The sequence below is a fragment of the Carcharhinus amblyrhynchos genome, chromosome 4, assembly GCF_965287045.1.
Source record: "Carcharhinus amblyrhynchos chromosome 4, sCarAmb.v2.hapA, whole genome shotgun sequence".
Taxonomy (NCBI): Eukaryota; Metazoa; Chordata; class Chondrichthyes; order Carcharhiniformes; family Carcharhinidae; genus Carcharhinus; species Carcharhinus amblyrhynchos.
In genome coordinates, this window is record NC_137327.1 from 137,471,879 (window position 1) to 137,493,789 (window position 21,911).

The 21,911-nt window shown below is 42.6% G+C and overlaps 1 protein-coding gene across 3 annotated transcripts in view; it reads right to left on the reverse strand.

Annotated features, from left to right (window-relative positions):
- Positions 1-21,911, reverse strand: part of LOC145342396 (neuronal migration protein doublecortin-like) — a 197,952-nt gene that overhangs the window by 165,455 nt on the left and 10,586 nt on the right. For all 3 annotated transcript variants that reach the window (XM_080187951.1, XM_080187950.1, XM_080187952.1), the window contains exon 3: positions 9,935-10,278. In XM_080187951.1, coding sequence (XP_080044077.1) covers positions 9,935-10,278 — 344 coding nt within the window. The remainder of the gene's footprint in view (positions 1-9,934; positions 10,279-21,911) is intronic.

Consider the following 21,911-nt stretch of genomic DNA (forward strand, 5'->3'; position numbering starts at 1 on the left):
GACGCTGCGACTCCTAAATTCAATCCCCCTACCAATAAACGCCAAGACACCGTACGCCTTCTTAACAACCTTATCTACTTGATTCCCAACTTTCAGGGATCTATGTACACATACACCTAGATCCCTCTGCTCCTCCACTCTATTCAAAGTCCTCCCGTTAGCCCTATACTCAACACATCTGTTATTCCTACCGAAATGGATTACCTCACACTTCTCCGCATTAAACTCCATCCGCCACCTCGCGGCCCAGCTCTGCAACCTGTCCAAGTCACCCTGCAAACTTCGACACCCTTCCTCACAATCTACCACACCTCCGACTTTGGTGTCATCAGCAAACTTACTAATCCACCCAACTATACCCTCATCCAGATCATTAATAAAGATTACGAACAGCAGTGGCCCCAAAACAGATCCCTGAGGCACACCACTCGTAACCGAACTCCATGATGAATAATTACCATCAACCACCACCCTCTGTCTCCTATCTGCTAACCAATTCCTGATCCAAGTACCTAAATTACCACCAATCCCATACATCTGCATTTTCTGCAGAAGCTTACCATGGTGAACCTTATCAAACGCCTTACTAAAATCCATATATACCACATCTACTGCCTTACCCCTATCCACCTCTTTGGTCACCTTCTCAAAGAACTCAATAAGGTTAGTAAGGCACGACCTTCCCGCTACAAAACCATGCTGACTATCTCTAATCAATTCATTACTCTCCAAATAACTATAAATCCTATCCCTAATAATTCTTTCTAAAACCTTGCCCACTACAGAAGTAAGACTCACTGGTCTATAATTCCCAGGGAAGTCTCTGCTCCCCTTCTTAAACAATGGGACAACATTCGCTGTCCTCCAATCTTCCGGTACTATACCAGAGACCAACGACGACCTGAAGATCAGAGCCAGTGGCTCTGCAATCACCTCTCTTGCCCCCCATAGAATCCTAGGGTAAATCCCGTCTGGACCAGGGGACTTATCTATTTTCAACCCATCTAGAATATCCAACACATCCTCTGTATCAACTACAATACTTTCTATTTTACACCCCTTCACCCCAGTGACCTCCTCAGCTACATTCATATCGTCCTGCGTGAACACCGAAGAGAAATAATGGTTCAATGCCTCTCCAATCTCTTCCGGTTCCACACACAACTTCCCCCTACTGTCTGTAACTGGCCCTAATCTTGCCCTGACCAACCTTCTATTCTTAACATACCTATAGAACGCCTTAGGATTCTGCTTAATCCTATCAGCCAAAGTCATCTCATGCCCTCTTCTAGCCCTTCTTAACTCCCTCTTCAACTCCCTCCTAGCCAATCTAAAGCTTTCTACTGCACTACCCGAGCCCTCAAGCCTCATCCGAACATAAGCCTCCTTCTTCTTCCTAACCAACAAATCAACTTTTTTTGTGCACCACGGTTCCCTAGCCCTACCAATTCCTCCTTGCCTGACAGGGACATACCTATCACAGACCCACAGTAGCTGCTCCTTGAAAAAACTCCACATTTCAGACGTTCCTAGTCCCTGTAACCTCCTAGTCCAACCAATGCTTCCTAATTCTCTCCTAATGGCCTCATAATTACCCTTCCCCCAGCTAAAACTACTGACCCGAGGTTCATGCCTATCCCTTTCCATCACTAAGGTGAACGTAACCGAATTGTGGTCACTATCACCAAAAAGCACACCAACTTCCAAGTCTAGCACCTGGTCTGGCTCATTTCCCAGCACCAAGTCCAATATAGCCTCACCTCTAGTTGGCCTATCTACATATTGAGTTAAAAAACCTTCCTGCACACTTTGAACAAAAACTGACCCCTCTAACGAGCTAGAGCTATAGCTATTCCAATCAATGTTAGTAAAGTTAAAATCCCCCATAACAATTACCCTATTACTTTCACTCCTAACCAGGATCGTCTCTGCAATCCTTTCCTCAACCTCTCTAGAACTTTTTGGAGGTCTATAAAAGACTCCCAACAGGGTGACCTCTCCTCTCCTATTTCTAATTTCTGCCCATACTACCTCAACAGACAAGTCCTCATTAAACTTCCTCTCTGACACTGTGATATAGTCCTTGACCAATAATGCTACTCCACCCCCCCTTCTACCTCCTTCTCTACTCCGGCTAAAGCACTTATACCCCGACTAAAGCACTTATATAAGAGGAAACATTTGATCTATATTTACTTCATCAATCCCTTTTAAAATTTTATATACCTCCATCAGATCCCCTCTCATCCTTCTGAACTCCAGCGAGTACAAGCCCAAACTGTTTAGTCTTTCACTATACATCAACCCTTTCATCTCAGAATCAATCTGGTGAACCTCTTCTGAACTGCCACCAATGTTGTCACATCCTTCCTCAAATACGAAGACCAAAACTGGACACAACCCTCCAGATGTGGTCTCACCAACATCCGATACAATTGTAGCAACATTTCTCTACTCTTATACTCTTTAGACATTCGCTAAATCATTTGACAATATTTTCTGAGGAGGATAGTCATTGCAGAAGACGGGGGGCACTACCTTTATCTTCTGCTGGATGTCTATAGATAGATAGGATTGTTTCCTGGGGAGTTTCAGGATTACTGTACATTGCTGATCCTCCATCCCTTCAATTTTCCTGTCTTTCACAACTTACAACATGATTTTTTTTTTAAAGAACTGGTCTCTTCAAAAGACAATTCAAATTATATTGTCTTTAATTCTCCCAATTTGTACCATCACTCTTGTCACAAGCATAACTTTATTTAAAAGCCATTTTACAAATCGACCAAATTGCTGATAGCACTCAGCTATGTGTTGACATTGAATATGTGGAGTTTTACATAACTTCACCCATGTGGAGATTATATTCATTGGCCAGGTTCTAGAACCTTTATCCTCAGAGCTTGAAGTTATCCAAAACTTGTGCTGCCTACATCCTAACTCGCATCAAGGCCCATTCACTCATTACCCCTGTGTTCACCAACCTATCGTGGCTCCCAGTAAAGCAAAACTTTTGATTTTTAAATTCTCATGCTGGTGTTAATTCTCTCCATTGCCTTGCCCCTACCCTCACTCTGTAATCTCCTCCAATCCACAATCTTCTGAGATAGTCACATTCCTTGAATTCTGGCCTCTTGAACAGTCCTGATTTTAATTGCTCTACCATTGGTGATCATGCCTTCAGCTACCAAGACTTTTAACATCTGGAATTCCCACTCTAGAACCATCTGCCTCTCTCCCTCACTTTCTTCCATTCTTTCTCTGAAACCTATCTTTTTGACCAAGCTTTTGGTCAGCTATACTAATTCCTTATGTGCTTCATGAATGCTTCTGTGAAATGTTTTGGAATGTTTTATTATGCTAATGATGCTATAGAAATGCTTGATTCTGATTCAAGCCTCTTGTGGGCTATACGCTTCTCCGAAAATTTGATTTGACAACAAGTTTAGCAAGAGGAATACGTTCATTTTGTCTTTAGAATTGGAAAATAGTCCTCGCAGAGTGAGTGATGGATCAGGAGCAACTGGTCGTGTGCATGAACTGAATTGCAATCTTAATGCAGCATTATAATACAAAGAAAAAACTGGGCCCTTTCTCCATTTCATTTTCTTCCAAACAAACTTAGGGAAGGTGCAAAGCAGGACCTCTGATGAATGAAGGATACTGGGAGGAATACCCCAGGGGATCTGTCAGCTTTACTTTACAGAATTTGAAGAAATATTTGATCACCTGAGGAAAGTTTGCCTACAAATGTGTGCTATTATATCAAGCTGTTTTGAATGTTTTATCATTATTTTTCCTATCTGCTGCACCTTACCTGACAGCCAAAGTTGGAAGTACCATTGCTGGCAACACGGTTAAGTGAATGGGAATCAGGTGACATCATAAATCACGAGATCTTTATCCTTTTCAGTACAAATAAATGATGTTGTAATCTGCATTTAACTATACTTAGGCATCACTTATGATTGGAGGAAATAGAAAAAATACAGTTCTTCTTCCTCCCACAGCAAGGGTCTGCCAAATTTTTTTTAATTCATTTGTGGGACATGGATCCCATTGGCTGACTGGCATTTATTGCCCATCCTTGGTTGCCCTTGGAGGACAGTTGAAAGTCAACCATGTTGCTGAGGCTCTGAAGTCACATGAAGGCCAGACCAGGTAAGGAAGGCAGATTTCCTTCCCTAGAGGGCATTAGTGAACCAGATGGGTTTTTCCAACAATCGACAATGAACATAAGAACATAAGAAATAGGAGCAGGAGTAGGCCATCTAGCCCTTCGAGCCTGCCCCGCCATTCAATAAGATCATGGCTGATCTGTCGTGGCTCAGTTCCACATTCCCGCCCTCTCCCCATAACCCTCAATCCCCTCGCTTATCAAAAACCCATCAACCCGCGTCTTAAAAATATTTAGCGAGGCAGCCTCCACCACCTCAACGGGCAGAGAATTCCAGAGATTCACCACCCTTTGAGTGAAGAAGTTCCTCCTCAACTCCATTCTAAACCGCCCCCCTTTATCTTGAGGCTGTGCCCCCTAGTCCTACTGTCCTTTCTGAGCGGGAAGAGTCTCTCCACCTCTATCCTATCCATCCCATTCATCATCTTATACGTCTCAATGAGATCTCCCCTCATTCTTCTAAACTCTAACGAGTACAAGCCTAGTTTATTCAGCCTCTCCTGGTTTCACTCTTCTTGGTAGATTCTTAATTCCAGATTTTTTTTATTGGATTCAAATTCCACCATCTGCCATGGCAGGATTCAAATCTGATTAAGGAGAGTTATCGAATCAGCTAATCATACATCAGCACTAAAACGTTGTCATCATTACTAATAGTATTTCAGTCTGATGAAAAATGTAGGAAGTTTGAACAGTAAACTAGCTTTATTTTAATTTGTTGAAAATATAATCAGGCTAATTACTGCTAATGTGAAGGAATAACAAATAGATTTACATTAATGCAGGGTTTTTCACATCCTTGACATACCCCAAAGTGCTTCACCTGCAATGAATTGCTTTGAACACTTAGTCACAGTTGTTTAGTTAGAAAACCTGTCTGTCACTTTATGTATGAAGTCCCAAAAGCAACAAATTACATAATGACCAGATAGTTGGTTCATACGGGCAGCAGGGTGGCACAGTGGTTAGCTCTGCTGCCTCACAGCGCCATGGACCTGGGTTCGATTCCCAGCTTGGGTCACTGTCTGTGTGGAGTCTGCATGTTCGCCCTGCGTTTGTGTGGGTTTCCACCAGGTGCTCCACTTTCTTTCCACAGTCCGAAATGTCATGCCGGTTAGGTGCAGTGGTCATGCTAAATTCTCCCTCAGTGTAACCCGAACAGGTGTCGGAATGTGGCAACTAGGGGATTTTCACAGTAAGTTCATTGCAGTGTTTATGCAAGCCTACTTACGACACTAATAAATAAACTTAAAATTTAGTGGGGTATCTGTGAAGAGATAAATGTTGACTACGATTCAGCAAGAACTCCTTGTTTTCTTTAAATAGCGGTATAGCATCTTTTATATTTACCTGAACAGACAGGGAAAACCTCAGTCCACTATTTCATCCGGAAAATAACACTACCATTTCTTCACGCTCATTCAACATTACATTTTGGTCTAACCTTAACAGAAAAGGATCAGTTCCTGGTGCTTGCGAAGAACATATTCAGCACATGTTCCATTTGTACTACTTTAGCAAAGGCCCCCCCATACTTCAGACACACTTCCTCAAGATATGCCAGCAACATCAGCCTTGCCTTACCACACCCAAGCATCACCACTCCCCACACACTCTCTCCCCCTCTATTACCACATGTACCTCACTGCTCATCCCACATTGTATTATATTGGCTATCTACAATGGAAATCTGAGTACTTTGAAGCAAATGAGAAGTTAGATTTTCCACTGAGAATAATTGCCAGCATTCTATCTAGGGCTGAAATTTTTTTCATCTATTACCCCATTAACATTATAGACAAAACAGTTTGTATCATCTCAGACGCTCTTGGCAACATAGCCAAAATATTGTGTGAATATTTTTTCTTGGGAATTATTAAACATGACATTCTTGTACTTTTGCAGTCCAGATATATGTCCCCTTCCATATCAACCCTCTTTTTCTCATGTAAGGAGCTATTAATCATTGAGGCAATAAACACACACAGGTAGTTCTAATAGTTATTTCAACTTATCCATAAAGCAGTTACCCTGTTACTGAGGAGACCTGTGAAAGTATTCTTTGCAGTGTTAAAAAATCACCATAGAACATTGAACCAAACTGCTCCAATTATAGTAAAGAGAAATGATTGTCTGTTACTCTAAAGATTAGAATATTAGTGAGCAATTGGGATATTGCACAAATGCGTGGGGTAAGAAAAAAGCTCCAGTTCGCATGTGAATCTTTCAATCCATCATTAGGTAATATTTTAAAATGCTGTTTCAGCTCATCACCATTCTCCCCATCCTACTTGTGAGATCATTTCTCTCTACATGATCCAATAACTTGTTCTGCAACAGTGTTCCATGCAGGACATCATGATTGGTGAATACGAAACACAGACAAAGATTGTGAGCATTTTAATGGTGCACTCAAAATCTCCTGTTTGCTCTTTTTAGACACATCATTCCCAGTGACGAGTAAACGCCCATTGCATGAGACATAACAAATGTACAGTTTAACACTCCCAATCAGTCCTTGTCTGCAAACCTGCTTTAATGGCACTGTGGTAGAGTTACCATAAAATCTGGTGCATACATCGCACTTCAAAGGATGTTTCTGTTTTCTAAACACAGGGAGTGACTTACACAACAGCAGAAACAACATTAATGCGGTCAGCAAATGTGAATGGCATCACAAGAAATAGGAAGCACATGAATATTTTTTCCTGAGTCATATAAAGATCTTTTCTGGCATTAATAAATGGTACCACAAAGCATGTCCTTAATTAACTTACCCCTAATCTTTGTGCTCCTCAGAACATCTGAGATCTTTCCAGGAGTCATGGACTTGCATAATTTCTGCAGCTCAGATCACGACAGCAGATTTTGTGGAAAATGAGTAGGATGATTTAAATAGGTTTTTAATTCTAAGTGAGAAAGTCTGGCAATGATCTGAGGGCCCCTCTCCCCCCTGCCCCCACCCTCCTATGATGCTAAACTGGAATTTTAGATACTTTGGCAAAAGCTATTTTGTGTCAAAATGAAAAGCTTTGGTATCTGTAATGATAGTGCTGCATCCTCAAATTACATGCTTACAAGCGAGAAATAAGGCATTGTAAAACAGTGACATCTTGCACATAACACTCTGAATTCCACTGATTATCACAGCTTCTTCAGCTTGAATGGAGGGAGTTTCAATTGGCCAATCTACTTTTTTACTTTGTTATACTCAGAAGGATGGCAGCCATGCTTCCTGTGTTGTGACAGTAATTTAATCGCAGCCTACATTACTGGAGCTGGCCCTCCATTCCCCAAAATTTATGCACGGAATTGTGTTAAAAGGGTTCGAACAGCAGCAAAGATGGTATCTTCCTTCACTTAAACAAACAGTCATTTCAAACAAGATGCTGGAGTTACAGATCTTCACCTGAGGTCTATCTGCATTTTACAATAACAGAAAATCCTGCTCTCTCAAGTTTCAGTCACAGAATCCCATTATTCTGAAAGGAACCTTCATTGGGAACGACGTTTCTCAGACATGGCAAATTTTCTAGTGTCCCTGCCCAAGTTTGTGTGTTAACTGAAAAATCCCAATGACAAACGGAAGAAAAGGAAGTGGCGTACCTGATTTATACTGAAGAACTTCTCATTTTTCCTGTTGCTTGTGGTCATTATATTGGCAGTAAATAGCACACGGCTAGTCTGGTGATTAAACCAGTCTTCAAACTTCAGGTAGATATTTTTGACTGGAGTGTAGACATGAGGTATATGTAGTTTTGATTTCTCCAGGACACTAAGCTCCCCATTTCAGCCATGTCACTACCGGGAGGTGATCAGCCTCACAGGGAGGGAAGGAATACTCAGAGGTGTCATCCCTGGGGTGTTTCTACACAGCTGGCAATGAGGTCAGGCCTGAGATCAGGTCCCCAAACCAAGTTGATGTGGTGAGAAATACGAAGAACGTTTACCTTCAAATTGATGAGCAAGTCAAAATGTGAGGTCAGTAAAATATAACTAACTTCACTGTGAAACCAGGTATCCTTTCTTATTGTGAATGCTGGAGAAACTTAGCGGATCTGACAGCATCTGTGGAGAAAGAATAGAGCCAGTGTTTTAACTCGGGATGGCCCTTCGTCAGAGCTCTGACAAAGGGTCTTCCTGACTCAAAACAATAGGTCTCTTCTCTCTCCACAGATGCTGTCAGATCCACGGAGTTTCTCCAGCATTTTCAGATTGGTTCAGATTCCAGCATCTGCCGTATTTTGCTTTATCCTTTCTTATTGTACTTGTCATCTTGAAATAGCCTCAACTGCTGGCAATGACACCACACATCTCAATATAAACTTTGAATGTAAAGTCAAGGACAAAACTGAGTGGGTTCCACTCATTGTAATCCTATATTCAGGAATGGTGGTAATAAATAGCATATCTTGGTAATGTCGGTTAGCAGTGTCCGTTTGATATGAAATTATTACTCTTGTCTGATTGAGATGTCTGCAGCTTAATCGCAACTGTTAAGTTAAATTGTCCCCAGACATAATTGACCAATAGTTGGGACGTATGCAAAGTGTGTACGTGCAATAGTTTATCAGAGGGTGATTACGTCATCATCAGATCTTATAATCTCCTGGTGATTAGCATTGTCAGAGACGAGAAGCAGTGTACCAGCCGTGCTTTTAGGTGCGAGGCTTGGAGAAATGTGCAAGAAATAGAAACAAGGCACATGGCTTTACATACACATTCATATACAAAAGTTTAAAATTAGAAGCAAGATCAATAACATGTATCAAATGTGAGTAGACACTGGGGATTGTCCTCACCTGCAGCATTATCTTCTCCATTGGTGGTCCATTTCTTTGCAATCACATGTTTGTTGTATCTTGTCATTCCTGTGGAAATCCTACAGATTCCCTCACGTATCTTTTATATAGCCATTCAAGAGCCTCTCTGCCCCATACAACAGACACTGTCATTTATTGCACAACATTCCAATTGAATTTACTTTAAAAAAAAATGCTGCACAATTTGACTGTCTGCCCCACATGGGACCTTTCAGAAGTTGATAGATAGAGTCATGCGTTCATGTAACTCATCATCACTTCAAACTGGAATTTACATGCTCTCCCTGTGTCTGTGTGGGTTTCCTCGGAGTGCTCCGGTTTCGTCCCATGTGCAGATTAGGTAGACTGGCCATATTAATTTGCCCCTTAGTGTCCCAAGATATAGATATGGGATTAGCAGGATAAGTGTGTGATTACAGGGATAGGGCCTGCGTAAGAGATGGTGCAGACCTGATGGACCAAATGGCCTTCTTCTGCACTGTAGAAATTCTATGAAACTCTTTAGAGGTTCTCAGACAATTATTCATAAGAACACCTTCAAGAGTCTCACTGCACAAACCAATGCAATCAATTAGTGCTGCTGACCGCAAGTTCTTGGATCAGATGCTACATTATTTCCCATGTGCACTGTTAGATTGATTTCTCTAAGAGGGTTTTGAAGGTATTCACTCATTCACTGATCTGTCGCAAGAGGCTTTTATAATGCCCTGATTTATAGGATTAGTGCTACAAGACTTTTAAAGACAAGTGGTCTGTCAGAATAACAAAACCACACCAATGTATTTTTTGCAGTGGAAAATCGAGAATAAGGCAGTCAACAAAACGAAGGTCAGATTTCGTCCACCAACTGACCAGGTTATTTCAATATAGCACCCATTCAGGCTCTATAGCTCACCTCATACTGGCTGATTGTTGATGGAACAGTGAGACTCACCTGCTTGCCATCCAAAGTGTACAGCTTCTTCACGACCCCAGTCTCCAGCTTGATGGCCTCAGTGATGTCAGTAAGAACTTGCTCAAAGGAGTGTGCTGTTTTCTTGTTGAGCAGAACTCGCACCGCTTTCCGTGGCTTAACTCCACTCCGTATCACAGTCACTAGCTTAGGACGGACAAAGTCCTTGGTTTCTTTGACCTCAGTCATGTGCTTGGCACTGGCCAGGGACTGTGGCACTTTCTGGGTAGCAGAGGCTTTGACATTCACTGACCAGTTGGGATTCACATTCTTGGTGTAATCCACCTTTTTGAAGATGTCATGTGATGAGCAAACATAGCTCTCCCCTAAACAGAAAGAAATGTGCATGGTCAAATCCGCAACAGAAAGAAACCCAGAAAAAAATGTTTCATACTGTTTGCATTAGCTGCTTGGGTTTTAGTTTAATACTTGATATGACCAGGTCTGGATTAAAGAAGGCCTAAGACCCAGTATGGCTGTGTAAAAATTGTTATTGAAGCTGGCACACTGAATGAATCAGCTGAATAATGTCACAGTCCACATTTCACAACTGATCAAGAGAGTATGGCAAATACCCAAAATTTCTAATATTGGTGTAAAAAAAAGACAAGCTGTAAAAGATTTCTGGACTCAACAAAAAAAACATTGCCTGCTATTTCACTCTGTTAACATAAGCCTGAAGGCTTCCATTCCTGAATTACAGCTGCACGATTGATTACATTGCCATCCATTATCACAGAGTGCCTGCCGTTTCACAGTTAGATAGTGAATGAGGTTATGCATTTTTAACGCACATTTATTCCTACTTGTAACAATTCCGAAAGGCACCTTAACGCACCCAGGTGTACCTGACCGCCCACAAAGGGCACCTGACATTCCCCCAAATGTGTCCCAGCACCAAATCCAAAAGGATACCTTATCTCTCCAAAGGTTATCCAAATAAATCCATAAAGTTCAGGCTTGCTCTTACCAGGGTCTACTCTGCACACTTCAGTTTCACATGCCCTGGGCTACTAAAGTCCAACTTCTGATGATTTAAATGGCTAGCACATATGCACAAAATGTTAAGTGCTATTTTTAGGGGGAAGACTCGCAATTTTCAGGTACTTGTGCTATTTTTTCCACCATAGAGAGGTTTTCTGCTCTGGTGAAAATCCAAGCCTAATATTCTGTCTTCTGCAAGCATGGACTGATTGAGTGCAGCCAGAACTCTGCCTGTTGCAAGCAGCTAAAGGGAGGTGGTGTTAGATATGACCCACCAGGCTTACAAACAGCCTCGGCGTCACATTGACACAGAATTCATGACCAGTCCAAATTTACTTTTATGTAGCTCAGGGTTCATTCATTCAGGTTCTTTGCAACATATATGGGAGGAAATTTTAAATAAAAACTTGAAAACGCTGAAATAGTCAGCAAATCTAGCAGCATCTGTGGAGAATGAAACTGAGTTAAGGTCATTGATACTGTCAGACCTGCTGAGAACTTGCAGCATTTTCTGGTTTTATTTAACATTTGAAGCATCTGCAGTACTTGGTTTTGGTTATTGCATGAAAATGTCACCTTGCACAGTTAATTTTGTCAAACATGGCTGTTTGGAACGATCAACAAAATCCATATCAGCTGACCAGGGCTGAAAGTTCCAAGCAAAATGAGTACAACTGGATTTACTTCTCATTGGGATTATGAAAGCAACTCGTTATTTTACGAATGACCTGTGTGCATATCTTTCTGTGTCAGATACTTAATTGCTTCTCTTCTGCATCTGATCCCAGTTGGGACTTTGAAACAAGTCTTACGTAACCCCGTACTTAAGAGCTGAATTCTGAACTGAAATCTCATTTGTACCCATCTGCAATTAATTAATAACATTTAGAACTGTATTGTGCCTTTGGCACTGACTCCAGCAGAATCATTTAATGACACTACATCCCCAAAATAGTCAAAATGCAAATGAGCTGATCTATTTAATATACTACAATATAACATGAGTACGTAAGAGATAGATCAGCAGTAGCCCATCTGGTCCACCGAGTCTGCTCCACCATTCATGACTATTGCACAAATTCTTGCCGAAATGAAAATGTTTTGCCTAGATTATTTTGTTTGCCTAATCAGCAATGAGGTGGTCATGTAATAAGTTGCAATTTCTTTCTCTTGATTTGAGATATAACATAGAAACGTAGAAGTTAGGAAGCTATTTGGATCTTTGAGCCTGCTACACCATCCGTTACGATCAGGGCTGATCGTCCAACTCAATAGTCTAATCCTGCTTTTTCCCAAAACCTTTGATCCCATTTGCCCCAAATCTAGCCACCTTTTATATTCAATGTTTTGGCATCAACTACTCCCTGTGATAATGAATTCCACAGGCTCACCACATTTTGGTGGAAGAAATGTCTCCTCACCTCCATCCTGAATAGTCTACCCTGAATCCTCAGACTGTGACATCTAGCTCTGGATTCCCCCACCCTACATCTACCTTGTCTGGTCCTGTTAGAACTTTAGAAGTCTTAATGAGTTTCCCTCTCATTTGTCTGAACTCCAGCGAAAACAATGCTAACCTAGTCAATCTCTCCTCATACATCAGTGCCTGGAATCAGCCTGGTAAACCTACTTTATGACTAGTTAGTGGTAGTAATCTGTAATTTCACTGACTGATCAAACTGTTAAACAGAACTTTCGCAAAGTAAGCAAGGACAGCTGGCTGTCACAAGTCACCTGCTGATCTCAAGAATTACTTCATAAGATTTACTAAAATATACTGGATCTCACACTTGCATTTCTACAATGCTGAGATTTAATGGCCTCGCTTGACCTGAGGCTGGAAAATTCTACCCGAGGTCAATGGACATTTCCATTGTCCGCCCCTTGCCCACTCCGATTCCATGGCAGGCAGAGTGGTTGAATTCCAGCAACTACCTCTCAAGCATGGATAGAGAGTCTATCGGGACAATATCTGTCTGGAAAGGTGTTTTTGCTATCCCATCAAGGTGGATAATGAATCATTCACAAGCCAATGGCTGGGACATTGTAGGTGACGGGACAACAGTCTGTTCAGGTGTAAGCCAAGCAAATACTTCTTTAATTATTATGGGGAGAAAAGTCAGGTGACTAGAATAACCAATTTTGCTATCTCTTTTAATACAGCACACAAGTGCTAAAACAGGAGGAGCCTGGAAGAATATGCTACTGGGGCAGTGATATTCTCCCACTCCCCTTCTCTCCCAAGTCTATCTTTGTTACAGATATAAAAATCCAGTACAGAGAGATAGTGAATTTCTATTAACAGGAATATCATGTACAAACATCAACCACCTCTGGAAAAGATGGACTGAATTTTAAAAATAAATTCTCTCTGGCAATTGCAGTTTTAAATGGACTTCAAGTCCTGGAATGTTGAGATAACCGTGGAAAAAATCTTTCGCAGCCACCAATTACTGCAAAGGACACATAACAGTGAACTCTTTTTATCACTTAATTTTAACTTGGATCAAAAAGCATAGCTTGTAATCCTGCATGCTTGTGTGTATGCACGCCTTGCGAAAGTTGGGCATGAATTTATCTTTTTAAACATGTTTATATCTTTACCTGGCAGGTTTTTAATTCAATAAATCCTTTCCGTTTTAAACTTAAGAAAGTTGGCCAGATCTTCATGTCAGAAATTCAGAGGGAAAAAAAAACGCTGTTAAGGCCAGACTTGGAGTGGCATCAATTGGGTGGTCCTTCATGTGGTCCTTCCATTGACCAATGAGAAAAGGTGGGAAGCAGGTAAAATAAGTATTGAGCTGCTGAAAATCAGGAAAAGTAACATCAGAAATCCACAGTGGCTGTCTCTCCAAATACTGTTGATCAGGGACAGTGTCATGGCTGCAGAGAAGGAGGATGCCGTGGAGGGACTATCTACAGAGTCTCTGTGGGTGGAAGTTAGGAACAGCAAAGGGTCAAAAACTTTGCTGGGTGTATTCTACAGGCCGCCCAATAGTGACAGGGAAGTTGAGGTGCAGATAGGGAAACAGATTCTAGAGAGATGTAGTAATAACAGAGTTGTCGTGATGGGGGACTTCAATTTCCCAAACATCGATTGGAATATCCCAAGGGTAAGGGGTTTGGATGGGGAGGAGTTTGTTAGGTGTGTTCAGGAAGGTTTCCTGACACAGTATGTGGATAAGCCTACGAGAGGAGAGGCTGTACTTGACCTGGTACTGGCGAATGAACCAGGGCAGGTGATGGATCTCTCGGTAGGAGAGCATCTTGGGAATGGTGATCATAATTCTATCTCCTTCACAATTGCATTGGAACGAGATAGGATCAGGCAGGTTAGGAAGGTGTTTGTCTGGAGTAAGGGGAAATACGAAGAAGTCAGGAAGTTAATTGGACAAATAAACTGGAAGGAGGTGTTCTTGGGGAAAAGTACAGAAGGAAGGTGGCGGATATTCAAGGAATGTTTGACTGGAGCTCTGCACGACAACATTCCGATGAGACAAGGAGGTTTTGGCAGGTCGCGGGAACCGTGGTGCACGAAGGCTGTGGTGAACCTAGTCAGGAGGAAAAGGAAGGTGTACAAAAGGTTCAGGGAGCTAGGAGATGTTAAGGATCTTGAGGAGTATAAGGATTGTAGAAAGGAGCTTAAAAGGGAAATTAGGAGAGCCAGAAGGGGTCATGAGAAGGCCTTGGCGGGTAAGATTAAGGAGAATCCCAAGGCCTTCTATAAATATGTGAAAGGTAAAAGGATGAGAAGAGAAGGGATAGGACCTATAAAAGGTGAAGGGGGAAAGGTCTGTGTGGAACCAGAAGAAATGGCAGAGGTGCTTAATGAGTACTTTGCCTCAGTATTCACGGTGGAAACTGATCTGGGAGATTTTGCTACAGGTTTGCAGCAAATGGAAAAGATTGAGTATGTGGATATTAAGGAAGAGGATGTGTTAGAACTTTTGAATTCTATCAAGATAGATAAGTCGCCGGGACCAGATGGGATGTACCCCAGGTTACTGTGGGAGGTGAGGGAGGTGATTGCAGAGCTCCTGGCAATGATCTTTGCATCGTCAATGGAGACGGGAGAGGTTCCGGAGGATTGGAGGATTGCGGATGTGGTTCCTATTTTCAAGAAAGGGAACAGAGATAGCCCGGGAAATTACCGACCGGTGAGTCTGACCTCAGTGGTTGGTAAGCTGATGGAGAGGCTTCTGAGGGACAAGATTTATGAGCATTTGGAGAGGTTTGGCATGATCAGAAATAGTCAGCATGGATTTGTCAAGGGCAGGTCGTGCCTTATGAGCCTAGTTGAGTTCTTCGAAAATGTGACTGAACACATTGACGAAGGAAGTGCAGTGGACGTGGTTTACATGGACTTCAGCAAGGCATTTGATAAGGTCCCCCATGCAAGACTTCTTGAGAAGGTGAGAGGGCATGGGGTCAAAGGGGCTTTGGCCTTGTGGATCCAGAACTGGCTTGCCTGCAGAAGGCGGAGAGTGGTTGTGGATGGGTCTTTTTCGGCATGGAGGTCAGTCACCAGTGGAGTGCCCCAGGGATCTGTTCTAGGACCCTTGCTGTTTGTCATTTTCATAAATGACCTATATGAAGAAGTGGAGGGATGGGTTAGTAAGTTCGCCGATGACACGAAGGTCGGTGGTGTTGTGGATGGTCTGGAGGGATGTCAGAAGTTGCAGCAGGACATAAATAGGATGCAAGACTGGGCGGAGAAGTGGCAGATGGACTTCAACGCGGGTAAGTGTGTGGTGGTCCATTTTGGCAGGACCAATGGGATGAACGAGTACACTATCAAGGGCAGGAGTCTTAGTAGTGTTGAAGAGCAGAAGGACCTTGGGGTCCGGGTCCATAGGACTCCTAAATCGGCCTCGCAGGTGGAGGATGTGGTCAAGAAGGTGTATGGTGTACTGGCCTTCATTAATCGAGGGATTGAGTTTAGGAGTCGGGAGGTAATGCTGCAACTTTATAAGTCCCTTGTCAGGCCCCACTTGGAGTACTGTGCGCAGTTCTGGTCACCTCACTATAGGAAGGACGTAGAAGCTATTGAAAGGGTACAGAGGAGATTTGCAAGGACGTTGCCTGGATTGGGAGGCATGCCTTATGAGGATAGGTTGAGGGAGCTGGGGCTCTTCTCTCTGGAGAGACGAAGGTTGAGAGGCGACCTGATAGAGGTTTATAAAATGTTGAGAGGAATAGATAGGGTGAATTCTCAGAGGCTATTTCCCAGGGCTGAAATGGTCACTACGAGAGGACACAGATTTAAGGTGCAGGGAAGCAAGTACAGAGGTGATGTTAGGGGTAAGTTTTTCACTCAGAGGGTGGTGAGTGAATGGAATCGGCTGCCGTCAGCGGTGGTGGAGGCGAACTCGCTGGGGTCTTTTAAAAGACTTCTGGATGAGTATATGGGGTTTAATGGGATTGGGGGTTATAGATAGGTCTATAGATTGGTAGGTATTGATGTGATCGGCGCAACTTGTGGGCCGAAGGGCCTGTTTGTTCTGTAGTGTTCTATGTTCTATGTACATGTTTGTGCTACTTTATATACTGTTGTTTATTTTATCCCCTCCAATCTGGAGCTACTTTAAAGTTCAATCAGGGCCTGCCACTATCTAACATCCATGATTCAGATGTAAATTTAGGTCGTTATGTGCCTAGGGATCATTAGTCCTTAACGTACCATGGCCAAACCTAATTGTGATCTTATCCTATGCTTCCACCTATGCAACTTTGAGTTGTTAATAGGCAGCAACCATGCCCAGAATTCCTGCTGTATATTTCCTCTTCCTTGCCCTGGAATTACGGAGATCAACTGAAGGAATCCCATCGTTCTTCCTGTCGAGATCAACTAACACAGAACAGCAGGGCTGACTCTGGGATTTTTCTGCGTAGTTCAGTCCAACACTGGTTTTGCACATTATACACTGAGTCATCAGGGAGCTGTGGAAAAATGCTTATTCTGACAGATTCAGAACAATCCCACTGTAGTAGGCATGGAGGGAGCCCCATGTTTCCAACAGTGATACAGGACCTCACAAAAGAAGAATAGAAAAGATGGTTTGCGTTGCTAACTCTGCGCAGCCTGAGCTATCAGCTGTCAAAGCTTTAGTGGCTCAAACAATGGCAGCAGTAATAGAGAGGCTTGGGACCTCATTGCCTATTTCTCCTGGCTGATGAAGGTGAAGTTGGTAAGAGTGGCTGTGGACAGGAAGAAAACAGAAAATGCATGGTGTGGGGGAAGGGTGGGGCCGTAGTGAGTAACAAGAGAAATAATTCAAGCTGTTATTTAAGAACAAGTACGCACATTGTGAAATAGTCATGTCTGTAAAGTGATTATATTGCTGACCACAGGGACCTATCAATTATTCATCTAATCCTGTGACTCCTCTGATGTGTCTACTGAAAGTCCTCTTCCGAGTACAGAATGATCGACTGCCGACATGTTCCACTTTGAAGCTTATTCTCGTTTGTTACGTGAACAATTCCATTTGTTTAAACAGGGTGGCTGGATCTTGCCAGAATCTGTCAGCTTCATGTGTTTTTTATTAGTTCTTTACACACACTAGTACAGCAAAGACCAAATCTGGACTCAGGAAATGTAGGAGGTAACAACTGAAATAGCTGATGCCAGCAAAAAGAGCTGCAAAAAATTTAAATTACCCGGTGTTTGGTACTCTTGCATTCTTGAGTCAAACACACCACATAGGTTTCATATGTTAACTGTTAGACCTCCATGGTTCTTGGCATACAATGACTTTCACATTCTATGAAGTCTTCATTTTGTTTCAATCCCTATCCCTCCCTTCAAACAACAGCTCATGTGGGATACAGTTGCTGATAAAGTTATTGGCTGCTCTCTGGTATCTTACTTTAGAATTTATTCTCCCTGTTTTGAACTTGGACACTTATTGGTGACAGGCTACTCAATCATAGGGATTTGTATAGCCAAGTACACCCCTGCCCCCCTCAAACACGTGTGCGCATTTCATTGCAGGTTAACAGGGAGGCCTTGTGGCACAGTGATAGCATCCCTACTGCAGGACCAGAGGCTCCATGTTAGAGCCCAACACCAGGACCTGTTCACCACGAAAGGAGAGTTCAACGGGCTGATGATCAGCTCAGAAATCCTTCCGCCACTTCCCCCACTACTCCCCAATGGGTAAAAAAGACAGAATGGGTCTGAAGATGCTCTAACAACAAGAACTATACGTTAATGGTCAGAGCTGAGGAATAGGAACCCTGACCCATTTTTCTAAAGGTCGTGAGTTCGATCCCTGTACTGGTCTTTCTTGATTCTCCAGGTACAATCACTGTGACCAATTATAGAAACATAGAAAATAGGTGCAGGAGCAGGCCATTCAGCCCTTAGATCATGCATCACCATTCATGACTGATCATGCACTTTTGGTATCCCACTCCTGCTTCTCTTCATATCCCCGATCCCTTTAGCCGCAAGGGCTTCATCCAGCTCCCTCTTGAACATATTTAATGAACTGGCCCCAACAGCTTCCACAGGTTCACAACTCTCAGAGTGAAAAAGTTCTTCACGTCTCAGTCCTGAATGGCTTACCTCTTATTCTTAGGTTGTGACCCCTAGTTCTGCATTTCCCCAACATCGGGAACATTTGTCCCGCGTCTAGTCTGTCTGGTCTCATTAGGGTTTTACATGTTTCAATAAGATCCCCTCCCATTCTTCTAAATTACAGTGAGTACAAGCCCAGGCGATCCAGTCTCTCTTCATATGTCAGTCCTGCCACTCCAGGAATCAGACTGGTGAACCTTCGCTGGATTCTTTCAATAGTAAGAATGTCCTTCCTCAAAATACGAGGCCAAAACTGCACACAATAATCTAGGTGTGACCTCACCAAGGCCCTGTATAACTGCAGCAAGACATCGCTACTCCTATACTCAAATCCTCACTTGGCTATGTCTCTACTATTGCCACACCAGCTGAGCTCAGCTAATTCCACACAGTGGAAGGGATCAAACCTGCTGGTCTGTAAGCCTCCAACCCAAACAGCTGGTGCACGTACCCACTAACCAATTAGGGGAGCAGAAGCAGAGGAATTTTAAATTGACTGTCTTAAGGACTTATTTATTTTGTCGCCTTCACTGAAGGCCAAGTGTAATCTTGTTAACTGCTGCATGAAATGTGAATAATCATCCATCTTGTTTAGCGAGAGCAAACTCATATCAAAACGCTCCGCCAGCGAGGAAAGTTGCCTAATGAAAAGGCTAGCCTTTTCAGGCTCTTGAGTTCAGGCACTCGTAGCTTCCAGGTTTAAATGCAGAACAAAGGCTGTAAATTTAATCATGTCTCCAAAGAAAATAAATTCATAATGAGATCATTAACAAAGCGGTTAGCTGTCGCATAAATAAGCAAGTGCAGGATGAAGGCCAGACAAGTTAATGCAGAATGTGGGCCAAGGAGTTTCACACAGATGCCATTAAATACTCGCTTACAAAGCTATCAGCTTTACCCACATTCCGCTCTCAATTTTATTCAAAACTAAATAAATGGAAAATGGTGGGTTTGGGAGGGGGGTCATTAACTTAACATAACTTCTCTCCTTTAGGCTACAATTCCGACCAGCAGTACCTGCCCAATCTCTATATCCTACCTTATTCATGCCAGAGCTGCACTTATAGACTGCTTTGCTGAGACAATGAGTGTGTTCAGATTTTCAGGGGGGAGTGACGCCTGTGCATATACAAAATATACTAACTATGTTGCACATGGATTCTAACGTGCCAACCTGAAGTTAATGTAGAATGAGCTATTAATGTAGACCCAATTAACACTACTTACACAGTTCCGTAGAGAAATTCATATCCTGTTTATCTTATCTATGAGAAACTAGCATATATATTTTTCTAACACGAAAATGGTACCAAAATAACGGATATTTTCAAAGACTTGGCAATAGGTAGTCGCTGGGCTCGAGGCCAATACTCCCTGCAAATCATGCCAAATGCAATAAAATTTCTAACACGAAGGGTCACAATGCTTTTCACTGTCTGTATCACTGCACGGGCTGTAACTTTTGATGACCAAGCCCTTATTGTGAACTTCAGTCAATTAACAAATGTTCAGTGAAGCCAAAGTCAACACAAAACAGCAGTCAATCAATAAGATAATTATATGAATGAGAGAGTAACAATAACTTGCACATCTTAATGGTGGAGTTTTAACTCATTTAAATCACTGATTTGATAGTGAGATTACTTAGTGAACAATGAGTTTCAGATAGTCTCTGATCAGTTAGTCAGTCAGTATTTGTGTTTGCTCCTTGTATTACCATTGAACAGCCCACTTCTGTGTCCTGGTTTACCAAACTAATATCAGGAATTGATGGACTGTTTTACGAGGAATGGTTGGAGAGATTAAGCCTGTATCCATTGGAATGTAAGAGAGTAAGGAGTGACATTATCAAAACTTTTAAGATCCTGAGGGTGAATCAAAGAGTAAGAGGCAACTTGATTGAAACCTTTAAGATCCTGAGGGGTATTGCCAGGATGGCTGCGGGAAGGATGCTTCTTCTTGTGGGAGAATCCAGAACTAGGGATCACAGTTTGAAAATATGGGGTAACTCATTTGACCAAGGGTAGAACAAGGAGGGAGGTTCTGTGGAGGCAGTTTCAGGAGTTGGGAACTGAAGAGCAGGTTCCAAGAACAGAAGGTTTAATGATTAGGGGTATATAATGGAGCAGCACAGTGGTTAGCACTGCTGCCTCACAGCACCAGGGACCCGGGTTCAATTCCAGCCTCGGGTCACTCTCTGTGAGGAGTTTGCACATTCTCCCCATGTCTGCATGGGTTTCCTCTGGTTGCTCCAGATTCCTCCCACATTCCAAAGATGTGTGGGTTAGGTTGATTGGCCATGCTAAATTGACCCCAGTGTCAGGGGATTAGCAGGGTAAACGTGAGAGGTTAGGGAATAGGGTTTGGGTGGGATTGTGGTTGGTGCAGACTCGCTGGCCTGAATGGCCTCCTTCTGCCCTGCAGGGATTCTATGAATTAAAAAAACAGAACCACCGTGGTTCTAATCTCTGGATTACTACCCGAGCCATGGGCAAATTGGCCAAGGATACATAAAAATTAGAGAGATGAATACATGGCTCAAAGACTGGTGTAGGAAAAGTGTGTATCAGTTCATGGGACATTGGCACCAGTACTGGGGACAGTGGGGACTATACCATTGGGACAGCCTATACCTGAACCAAGCTGGGACCAGTACTCTTGGAGACTACGGAAGTAGAGACAGCTTTAAACTAACGAATGGGGGTGAGGTTTCAGTTGTGTGGAAAATTAGGAAGTCAGAGTTAAAGGTAGGTGTGCAGGTTGGTGATCAGTTTGAGTCAAGACAAAGCTACAGGTAGGGAAAGATCATATGAATATTATATTACACCAAGGACTCATACAATGGCCCTAACTAGGAGGGGGTGGGGTTCCAAGAACAGAAAGTTTAACATTCAGGGTGTATGATGGAGAAATGGCACAGGATAGTGAGGGGAACATGACTGTCAAAGTGTTGCAGGCCGGAGCAGGAAATGTAACAAAACTATGCAACGCAAAGCAAATCTAGAGTTGTAAACCGCTAAAAATCAAAAGCTAAATGTTCTTTATCTAAATGCAATAAACACTTGCATCAAGATAGATGAGTTGATAGCACAGATTGCAACATATGAGTATGATGCATTAACTATTACTGAAACATGGTTGCAGAGTGACCAGGGCTGGGTGCTCAACATTCCTGGATCTACAATGTTCCGAAGAACTGGCCAAAGGGAAAAGGAAACGGGGCAGCATCATTAATCAAGGAAGGTTTCACAGCAGTGATGAGTCGTGATATAAATGCAGTGGATAGTGATGTGGAATCAGTTTGGGTTGAAATCATGAACTGTAGGGGAAGGAAGACAAGAGTGGGAATAGCCAACGACCCCCAAAATGAGACCTCTCAAGCAGTCAGAGCAT